This window comes from Lutzomyia longipalpis, chromosome 3 (assembly GCF_024334085.1).
Source record: "Lutzomyia longipalpis isolate SR_M1_2022 chromosome 3, ASM2433408v1".
Lineage (NCBI taxonomy): Eukaryota > Metazoa > Arthropoda > Insecta > Diptera > Psychodidae > Lutzomyia > Lutzomyia longipalpis.
In genome coordinates, this window is record NC_074709.1 from 22,676,022 (window position 1) to 22,687,694 (window position 11,673).

The 11,673-nt window shown below is 34.6% G+C and overlaps 1 protein-coding gene across 1 annotated transcript; it reads right to left on the minus strand.

Moving 5' to 3' along the window:
- Positions 1-1,480: 1,480 nt before the first annotated feature.
- LOC129792766 (protein Aster-B-like) lies at positions 1,481-7,652 on the minus strand. The gene is made up of 9 exons (XM_055832119.1): positions 7,437-7,652; positions 6,867-6,950; positions 6,294-6,757; positions 5,551-5,861; positions 5,349-5,486; positions 4,706-4,923; positions 3,918-4,498; positions 3,585-3,831; positions 1,481-3,515 (listed from the first exon to the last, which is right to left on the minus strand). Coding segments are annotated over exons 1-9 (2,247 nt in total). The 5' UTR covers positions 7,439-7,652; the 3' UTR covers positions 1,481-3,313.
- Positions 7,653-11,673: the final 4,021 nt, after the last annotated feature.

Sequence of the window (11,673 nt, forward strand, 5' to 3'; positions counted from 1 at the left end):
AAGTGTTTACGTTTCTGTGCTGAAATTAATTATGTTAGCCTTAGAGATGTAACCAGAAGTTTATTCTAGAAGCGTTTTTTTAATATTAATAACAATGGATAAAGAAACAGAAATTAAGAGTCGAACTTTATGAAAATGAAAATTGAGTTCAAGTAAACCGTAGGTATATTGACTGTTATATATACGAATTATCAGTTTTTCACAGTTCGTTGCAGCAATTCTAATGTTTTATATTCATTTTCTAACAGTTTAACGTTTCTTTTCTTACGTTCGAAATCTCTTTGTCTAACGTTTGTTCCTATTTCATCAAAAATTGAAATTTTCTTTAAATCCTACCAGAGTTTGCTTCTTATCTTAAGTCAAACGAATATTCTAATGCATTTCTAATGTTTTTCGATCGAAAAACTATTGTTTCAGTTTTCTTTTCATTACACTAATGTTAATTTTTCTCTCAAAAAAAGTTTTTTTCTATCCCTAAAGAAACTTTTACTTTCCTGAACTTTTAACGTATTTAGACACCTAAACGTACTTAGCATCACCCCTAAATGATCAGAAACGTAGAAATAATTTAAAGAAAAAAAGAATTGAACCGAATTTAGCTTTTTCATCTCTTCTCTTCAAAATCTCAAAATTTCTATATGGCCTATATAATAAAATTTAGCAAACAGAATTACAACACAAACCAAATAGGTAACTAACTATCTAAACAATCCATAGCTTTGTATACAATAAAAGAGAAGTGGAATCATTGTTTTTTCCCAATCTCTTAATTTACAACCTGCAAATTATAAACTCTTTGAATTGTCGTACAATAAATGAGTAAAATTTTTTTTACCACAAAAAAAAAGTTTTACTTACAGCAAATTGTAGCTGAAAGATTGCGATTATTCACGCACTTGATCACTGGTACACAACACCTACAAAGTCAGAAATCTCTGCGCGCGAAAGTACTCATTTTTGGCGGAGAGAAGAAGGAAAAAGAGAGATTATAAAAACCCAAATTAAAGAGAAAGAAAAAAGAGGAAAAAGCAAAACTACGAAATGCCATAATTACGTAAGGATTTTTGTGGAAATTTGGAGGAATAACAGACGAATGATCTTCACCATCAGTGATCCCTCTTAGTCAGCTTCCAGTCCCACTCCACATGACTCTTTCTCCTCCAGCATTCACTTTGGGTGTTTGTATAGCCATTATGTATATTGGAAGAAATGCTCGCGATTGCATCAACTTTAGCCAAAAAAATGTATCTTTTTGACCACACATCACCATGCGGAGCAGCTTCAGCTGTGCAGGGAAAATGCTGCTGAATAGAGTATACCTATAGCATAACTTTTCGGCCATGGACTGTTCAACAAAGCACACATTTCTCCTTACAATGTGACTCTCTCGCGGTAGAAGGGGCAAAATGGTGTGTTTCTAAATAAAAATTAAATAATTTTTTTTGCTGTAACATTTCTTATGCGGTACCATTATGCAACATTTTACTAATAAATATTTTATTTTTCCATTTTCAAATTTATTTTCGCTCTATTTTTTTCTCCTCTTGCTTTTCTCTACTATTCACCTATAGCTTTTTATACCTTTTTTTTCTTCTCTCCTATCAATGTGCTCAATGATATATCTCTCATGGTAGAAACAATGTTTTTAAACCCTCTGATCTATTGTATTAAATCACTCTCCCGGATGGGAGATTGCAATCAAACATCCAATGCTTTTTTCTGCCCAATTTCCCATCTAAATTATTTTTCATAAATATATGTATATACAAGGGGGGACACTGACTTTCCCCCCTCAATGGAAAACCTCATTAAAAAAACGAAAACTCTGCTCTCTTTTAATGTAATTTTTCCCTCACACTCGCTAATATATTTTTTTTCTTTAGTTTGTTATTTTTTTTAATGGGTAATTTGTTATATATCTCATGCCGTTTGATCATTTCCAAATTATTAACTATACAACACTCACACAGGAGACATCATAAAAATTGAAGCTCGCGTGTATTATGTGACAAAATGACACAATAATGTGAATTCATTTGAGAAAGGTGAAAGGTTTTTTTTTTTCATTATCTAAAAAAAAGCATTTTTCTTCCACACAATCCCCCAGGCACACAGAAATCAGCTCGGAAATTGTCGAGTGAGAGAGAAAAAGCTTCAATGTTTTAAGAAGCTTACAATTTATGCAGGGTTATTCGTAAAAATTGCAAAGTCTTCTGTTTTATTTATATGGGTGGGAGGCATGGAGGCAAATACATTTCGGAAAATCAATGAAAAATGGTCAATTTCTTCATTATTTTATAATACAATTTTTTTTTAATAGGTACTGATTGATTGAATTTTTGTTAAAGTTGTTTATAGAGACATGCAGGCTTTCCGAATAACCCTGTAAAATCACATAATACTATATTTTTTTTTTTCATGAAACGCTCTATATCTGGAATGGCGTATGAGGATATTGTGGATTTAATTTGATGTAAACCTACATTTTAAATACGCTCAGTTTGATACTCTCCCTGCAAATTTCAGATCTTCATCAATGCTGCTGCAACAGCAATTATGGAGTAGATTCTGATATAAATCTTTTCTTTCTTTTCTTATAATTCGTCGATTTTTGGTATACTGGGAAAAATCTTAAAATATTTTGACAGTTTGTTTCTCTCTTTAATCGTGCTTTTGAAGGAAAATTACTTTTCCATGGCTCTTTAAAGATATTTCTAACTTCTGGAACAACAAATTGTTTGTTTTTCTTATAAAGAATGACAATAAAACGATTTAAAATCATTAATTGTCAAAATCTTACAACAACTTTTAAGTTGTTAGAAAAGATTTTTATCAGAATCTACCTCTATGTATTTTTTTTTATAAAATAGCCCTCAGCAAGATCTTCCCATATTCATTTTTTTTTATTTATTGTGCTCAAATACGAAGTTTGAAGCTCTTTTAATGGCCTCTGCAATATTTATCCCAAAAAATCCCAAAGCAGCAGCTTTTCATGTTAAATTAAAAAAATATATATGTAAGTTATAAATAAAAACCCTGTGGAATTTTTTTTTCAATAAATTATCTTTCATCTGCTGCAATATTATTTTGAATACTATATAATGTAACAGTTTTGTATTAATTTTCTTCATTTTTTTTGGTGTTTCAAATCTCACAGCAAAAGCTTGTGAATCACAACACGCGAGATTGGAATTTCTTCATGTTTTTTTTCTTTCTTTTTAACTTTAGTTCTCCTCGCGAGAAAATATCATTCTTTTTCTCTTAATTCTTGCACCAACAAATGTTTTTTTTTTATCTTAAAAATTGCATTTTTTTATAACTCATCTTTGGCCATTGCACTATTTTGAAGGAGAACCGTTGCATTTGTCACAATTTTTTCACAAACAACACTCACTTTCTTCAGCAATTCCACGGCTATTTGGAGAACTTTTTGCCATTTAACCATTTCCGCTGAATGAAGAGCCTCTTGTTGCTGCATTAATTTTATCCAGTCATCGTGCGTTTTTGGGGGATCCCTGTAACAATTAAAATAGCAGTTGTAATATAAAATTAAATTTAAAAAAAAAATCATAAAATGTACTCACTTCAGCTGAAGGAAATCAGGATAACGATGCCGTCCAGCTTCGCGCGTCTCCAAATCCCACAATTTGAGATAGAGTATCACATTGAGAAGTATCAGTGTTACCAAGAGGATAATCACGAACCAAGAGAGTGATTCGTGTTTTATCTTTGATGCCCCAGCCTTGTCAGTCGTTACAGCGACTTTCGTCGTAAACGGCACCTGTTTAATCTTCGATGGCTCCTCGGTGGGCCTCTGTATGGATGAATTGCCTGCATTCGGGAATCAATTGGGAGAAGAGAAAATTTTATAATAAAATTACAATTCTACCTTTCCAAGCAAACATCATAACACTTACCTCGACGGGGTCTTCTACCCTTCGCCTTGGCTGGTGGAATGCAATATTCATTCTGAAGGGCTCTCACGAGGGCTGTGTAGAAATCTTCAAGCCCATTCCAGGAATTCTTCTCAATGAATCCCTTCACAAAGCCCCAGACGGATTTATTGTATTTTATTTGCGCATGCACGGAGAACATGGTGTGATCGTCCACAGTTCGTACGAGGCAGTAGTGCATTGTAGCATAGAAACTATCCGCATAGGGAATACCCGCATTGGAGGAATGAATGTCCACGGAATAGAGTTGTCCGGGCAGTGTGCACTCACGCTGTGTCTGAATTTCCGTCACGTCCGTACTCTTAGGTCCCACGGGTTGTGATAGAGCCACCGTGAGTGTCACTGTGCGTTGTTTGAGACCCTCCTCATTTACCACCCAATCTCCATGTATCATATTTGTTGTTTTACGTCCCTCGTGGAAGTTTTCGAGGAATTTTGACTTGGAGAAGAGTAAATTGAAGAGAATATCCACATTTATGGGAAGAATTGTGTGAATCATTTGGCGTCCTTCGTGCATTGACGTGCAAACTGGTTGCTCTGTAAGTCTGTTGACAAGACAAGAAATCAAGGTAAGAATTGGAAGAATCCCAAATGAAGGTCTTTTCAAATTGCATTCATTGAAATATCTTTAAAACATTTATCTTTATGAAATTCATTTTTTTTTAACTTTACATTCAAAAATCACATAAAATCACCAAAAAATTATTTTTTTTTTATGTGAATCATCACTTAAAAGACCACAAAATACTCACTCCATATTTTTATCTTGTTCAGAATCACTCGTATCGGACATGTCGGTTGGAATGTGCTTACTGGGAGCCTCTTCGCCTCTCCGGGAGCCCTTTGAGTGTCTCTTCTGTCCACTCGATGAATTTGTCTCTCCCTTCAATAGTAGTTCTGGCACCTGAGCTGGATCACTCGATGTCTGATTGATAGAAGCCATCATATCGCTTTCTGGATTACTTTGTTCCTTTTGAGTGTCAAAAAAAACCACATATACACCACCGTCTGTATTCTTTTTTTCTTCAATCAATACAAGGGGCTAAGAGCACGATGGACTTTGTGAAAATTATGAATAAATAATGAATTTAATGTGTGACACAATTTCAGCTTGATTTTCGTTTCAATGAATGAGTTAATTTTCATTCAGGAAAAAAACTTGAAGAAACTTGACTTTAAAAGCTATGAAGGACTGATTATTCCGTTGAGTCTTGAGCAATTTTTGCTTTAGTAGCCCCTTGTTTTTTTTCTGTTGTTTCTAACATTAAACCATGTGTCGAAGTCACGTTATCTTATCACTCAATTCCCACACAAATGATTAATTCCCAAAGTCTCCCCACACTTATTCCCAAAAAAGAAATATGCCACACAAAAAAAAACAACCAATACACGTACCTCTGAAACACTATCTGTGGATAATTTGAGTTTATCACCATGTTGACACCCCTTCATGAAGTCACGATCTTCATTTGGATCAATATAATCCTCATCGTCACTGGTTAATCCAAGTTCGTCACCGTAGCAATTGTGTACCTGCAAAAGGGCATAAATTTTGCATAAAAAGGGGCTTTTAGATTGATTGACGAAGAAGACCTACCCATTGCCACATCTCCTGAGGTTGCATCTGCTTATCCATGAGGGCATTTTGCCATACACGAAATAGCATCAAGTACGCCTTATCGCGTGTTGCAAAAGACGTGAGGAAGTGCTTATCGTTGTCTGTACACACGAGAATGGCGTTTGGTATCACACGGGCGGTCTTTTCCTTCGTAATTGACGTTACATCTTTCCATTTAATGGACAAAGATGTCTCCCAGCGGAAGATGTTGGCGTAGAAGCAGAGAAAGTTCTGCGACACATAGAGGCGACCATGAACGAGAATGTCTTTCTGCAGTGCACACGAATAATCTATTACAAAATGAAAAATAAAATAAAAATAAAAAATGTTATTTTTTCCCGTAATGCGTTTTTGGAACTATTATACTGAATGTGCCCGGTTTTGTCACTACACAGAGTTTTCGTGCCGGAAATTTTGATAAAATCAATAAATTTTATATTGATGAGTACTCCATAAACACGAAAAGGTCACTTTGGGATAACACTAGACTTGGCAATCACAGACATTTCTCTACACAGTGATGGTCATAAAAATTATACAACTTTTACATTCCATTTTATCATCACTCTACTCTTTTAACCCTTACGCAACAGCAAAAGAAATTATAAATAAAAAAAAACATTCCGATAAGTCACAGAAGGGTTAATTTTATGACCACAATTGAGTAAAGTCAACGCAATACAAAGTTAAAAAAAATAAATAAATAAATAAAAAACATTTACCAACTACAAGACGTTCATCATCCGGAACTCCCTTGAAGAGTTTCTTAAAATCCTCTGAGCGTGATTTGTAAGTTGGATACAAAACATTGTACCAAGACTTCTTTTTTGCCCTCTCGGAAACTTTTGACGTGCTCTTGGGACGTTCAATCTCCTGTGATGCCGATCGATTGAGATAATTTCCCTCGGGAGGTGTTTGCTTTTCCTCAAGTTGCCTCAATCGAATGTCTTCGGCCGCATCAGGACGATCCGGACCACCTGGTACGGTTAGATGTGTCTCACTCTTTGAGTACTCCTTTGACTGGGTGCTGTTGCGATTGCTGTCCGTGGAGGAAGGACTGGGACTCCGTCTGCGCAGCAAGGGAGACGCCTGGAGGACTGTGCCACTTGTAAAGGAAATTGCCTGACTGATACTACTACCCAGGACATCTTGAGAACCCGCCAGAAGATCTTCCACAGATTTACGCCTAGAAGAAAAGCTTACTTGTAAACTCCTTCCTGATTCCCTCTGTACAGTAGGCATAAAAAATGTCAAATTTAGCCATAAAATCTACCCTAAATTAACTATGTACTTACTCAGCGATTGTGGTGTCACCTTTTTCAAAAGTATTTGAATTGGTATCTGGCGAGTTATCGGACGAGTCTCGTGTTTCTTTGTGCCTTAAAAGCATTATCATCACGTGTGTGTAATGAGCCACAAACAAGATAGAATGAAAATAAAAGAGAAAAAACCAAAATTATCTATAAATCGATAAACAAAATTGGAGGAGGAATGGCAATAACCAAAATGAAAATAAATCGAATAAATGAACGAAATGAATGCCCAATTTGTTGGAAAACATAAACGGGGGTACAAAAATAAATAAATTTAAATATTTTGTGTGATTTTTAGTGCAGAAAAGCCGTGTGTAGCGAGTGTTCCCGGACAGAGTGGAAAAAAACAACATTTGCGAGTCACTCAACCGAATTATGTGGTGTATGTGGTGTAAAATAAAAAGCCATTTGCAGAGGCAATTAGCGCGACAATTTGGTGATAATTATGCAATCACACACCGTATTTTAGGTGCGAAATAATATTATTTCAATTGATATTATGAGGATTTTCCCCCTTTGTTTTCCGCCATTGTGTGAGGTTAGAAAACTTACATGGATGAATTTGTATTCCTGTTCTGCAAAAAATTCACACCACACTCCACCACCACGCACGACAGTCACTCTTCGTTGCACATTCACGCACGTTTATGCAAAAACTTCATTTTTTCCGTGCGTTTTCACAATTTTTCTCCAACAAAAACAAAAAAAAACCCGAGCAACTCTTTTTTTTAGTGAAAGGTGAGTAATTTCTACTGATTCTCGAATCACAGAGAATCATGAAACTTTTGTTTCAAAAAACATTTTGAAATGAAATTCGTTTGAAGGAAAATGTTTAACGGAAAAACACATGGCTTGAATTTTTCATTTTCCTCGATTTCCTCTTTATTTCCCTTAAAGCTTAAGAGTTGAAAGTTAGAAGGATCATCAGGAGCATAAAACCCCTTCAATGATAGCCCAAATTAAAAAAAAATGTTAAACCGTTCAGGCTACATGGCCGCCTGGATATATTTTCATCATTTTCATCTTTTGGCCATTTTAACTTCTTTAATCTTAAAATTATATTTTCAAAAATATCTACAATTTATGCTTAAAAATAACTTCATTGCTTTGACGTGTGATTTCTGTCAAAAAATTTAGTAAAAATTAAAAGTGAATGTGAATTATCTTGCAAAATCAACTGCTGGCTTAAGAATTTTGATCTCACGTAAGTTAAACCATGTTTACCCAGTTTATGTCTAAAAAGAAAGGATAAAAACTTACACAAAAACACTAAGGTGAAATGAAAGAAGCCTTTACAGTAGCAGTAGTAGTAGTAAAATGAAGTCATTTAGGGGTCAAAGACATGTTAAGATGTACAATCCTATCAAAATAATTATCATCCTCTTAATCAACACCGATAATCGAGTGTTATAATTGCACCATTAATTCCACCCTCAAATGATTCGGTGTCTCCTTGGAAAGGGGGAGAAAAACCCCCTGAGGAGAGGAAAAACCGCATGAGTTGCCATCTCGAGTGTGTTGGTGGTTTGTGAGCAATTTGGGGTCAATCTCGGTGCGACACGCCCACGAAAAACTCCTCCGATATGGACGATATGTGATTTCATCATCACAAATTACTGTCGGCGACGCTCTTATACTTACTTTCCCTCCGCATCCACCCCCTCGTGCGACAAAAAAAAACCCTCGAGATGATTTAGCATTTGGAAATTAATCTCGCAATTGACGACAATTTCATGAAAAATTGCGATATAGAGGAGTTTTCCTTTTATGTTATGTATATGGTTGTATGCAGGATGTGAACATTTGCATGGGAGGTTTGTGGGTGGGAAAGCTTTCAGTAGCGACGGAAATGTCCCATGAAATTTTATAAATAATACTTCACTCCTCGCATTTGCATAATTTCCTCGTAAGTAGATTTTTTCTTGCACTCCAGATTAATGATGATGATGTTGCTTTTGTAGATGGAAATTTCTTATGCTTCTTATGTATGCTTCCTTATGGAAATCATGCAAAATGTGTTCTTTCTTCAAATTGTGATAAAAATTTGGTTTTATAATTTCTATAGAAGAAAAATATCTTTTAAATTCTCTTGAAAAAAAATGAAGAGACTTTATTGAAAATCTCAAAAAGTTAACTTTTCTTTCACACACCAGAGTGTCATTTTCATCAATTCCAGCCCTTGTGGAAAAGTAGGAGGTACCACACTGTAAGGAAAATTCTGGTCAAAGTAAAAGAGAACGATGTAAAAAATCATATAAAGGGATAGATAAGTTTGTTGTAAATGTGATTCTTATGTTGGCCATGCATTTGGAAACTCCTAACTTTCCATATTTAAAGACTTGAAGGCAAACTAATATTAAAAGAAAATAAGCAGACTTTTTGGGCATTCAAATATTAAGGAAAACTCATTCTTTAACCCTTTAAGGACTGCAACAATACATTTTTACGTTTCTTCTGACCCGGTGAGAGATTTGAGGATGCCCATTCGTAGTCATTACATAAGACAAAGCTTTCAATGATGCTCAAAGGATTCAATAAGCAATCTAAGCAATTGATTAAAGTTAAGAAGACTTAGAAAATTAAATTAAAATAAATTCAATAGCTGTAAGAAAAAAAACCCAAACTGTACCACTAAATCGTCAAGTCAGGCTGGAACAATTTGCAATTCTTCATGATGATGTTGAAACAATATTGAAGTGTCCTTGTCGGTGGGCGGTCAAAGGGCGACCATAAAAAAGCGTCCAGGAAGGGAAAAATTCTCAATGTTATCGAAATCAGCACATTTTTAGGATATTGTACATTTTTTTTCTCTCTCCGTTCATTCTTTCCCCTTTTGTCCGTCTCAGCAAATTGCCATGGACAAATTTATTCACAGGCCGTTGAGATTGGGAAAAATTGTCAAGAGGAGTGTCAGGGATGCTTGTAACAGAAATGATGGAAGAATCGCTATGACGAAATTACCGCTGAATTTCCTTTTGTCCGTACGCGGAAAGTGTGCAGAAAACCCTTTTGTTTGTCACTCATCGATGCTCTTTTCCTCATTTAGTCGATCAATCAACTCTCATAAAAGTCTCACCCTCTCTGTGTCATTGATACAATTATGAATAACTAATATGCTCTCAAAATATAGCGGAGGGTTGATTTTTTTTGACTCGCTCCCTCTTGACTTTGCCGGATGCGTTACGTACAGTACAGCTTCGATACGGATGATGTGGGAGAGCTGGCATGAAAATTGCGGTTCCGCCTCTTCAAATAAATTGTAGCACAACAATCAAATTAGAGTGCATAAATATGTAATACTGATTTATCTTTGTCTAATTTTATTTTAAATCCTTTCAAAAATTGAAATTAAGATTCAAAATAAAGCAACACCGACAAAATCTTATAGTCCAATATTAATTCTTATGATGACTTTTATGATAATTGGCTGTTATTGTAATTGAAACGAAAGCGCACCAGACAATGATCTATTAGTGATATTTGAAAGCAATTCTAATGGCTCAATGAATTTTTATCTATAAAGAACCATTCAAACGGTTTATTTGCTTGAATAGTGCGATGCATTGTATGGTGCCCATTCAAAGATTCTCATTAAGGAAAATATTCAATTCTTGCCGTGAATTTGTGAAGAATATCATATTTTTTGACAAGAACATTATTCATGCGAGAAGAATTAAAATATAGCATGTGAGATGAATTGTCAATGTAGAAGGGAATTTTGAGTTAAAGACAAATTTTAACATTTTTCTGAGAATTCATTTTTTGCCATAATTTCGTCGGCACGAGTGCCGGGAAAAAGGAGTTATTTTCGCGTGTTCAAACGTAGGACATTTCCTCTTGGGCAACGTGCACAAGAAGGCACAAATAAGAGGTTGAAACTGCTGATCTGATAAATGTAATATTAATTTCGGCACTTTTGACACTATTCATCCAACTAATAGCGTCTTCGTCGCTATCGCCACTTAACAAATCAATTTTGTGTGGGGTGTGAATGGAATTGGTAATTTTACGTATGTAGGTATGAGGACGAGATTCAAAAGAAGCACCTCTGAAGACAACAATAGAGGTTTATGAATGAAAATCTCTTCTTCTATTTGTTTCTTCTCTAATTCTTTCTAAGATCTAAATTTAATTTACTTCTCATCATAAATAATAATTCTTACCTTTAATCTCTTGATTTTGTCACGAAGAAATTAAACAAAAAGTTTATTTGATGAAGATGACTTGGAGAAAAATTACATACAATGAACACCTCCATTTAACTTTTCTTTAATTGAATTTTAAAAATCGCTGCTATAAGCTTTATTTTTTTACAGAAGATCTAAATTTTGCCTTTGCAAATATTCCTAAAAAATTATTAATATGTAATCATTAACCGTTTGGAATTGGAGAAGAGGTGTAAGCATAATGATTCAGGTGGTCAAGCTGCGGAATTATAAACATCATCTGTATCTAATAGCGCATGGAGATAGAATCTTTCTCCGAGCAGGTGGGAAAGAGTTTGAGTAAAATATGGTCATGATGATTAACTTTGCTTAATTAATTTAAAATGAATTTATTAAGAATTCAACTTTCTTCTCTTTTCTATAATTCTTTTGTTGATATTCTGGAAATATTTTACAGGGTTCTTCAAAAATTTAATTTTTTTCCTTAAAATGAGGTCATATCATATCGGACTAAATTGAAATGCGACATTGATTTTTTGTATTTTCCTTCTGGACCAAGAAATCTTTTGTCCTTCATCATCACGCAAAAATCCATAATTCATCCTTTTCGAATGAGATAGAAA

What these genes read in the sequence shown, in the direction of transcription:
- LOC129792766 (XM_055832119.1), bottom strand. An exon ending in TGATGAACGTCTTGTAGTTG is followed by an intron (nt 5,862 to 6,293) that starts GTAAATGTTTTT and finishes ATTTTGTAATAG; the next exon opens with ATTATTCGTGTGCACTGCAG. An exon ending in CTCAGGAGATGTGGCAATGG is followed by an intron (nt 5,487 to 5,550) that starts GTAGGTCTTCTT and finishes GCCCTTTTGCAG; the next exon opens with GTACACAATTGCTACGGTGA.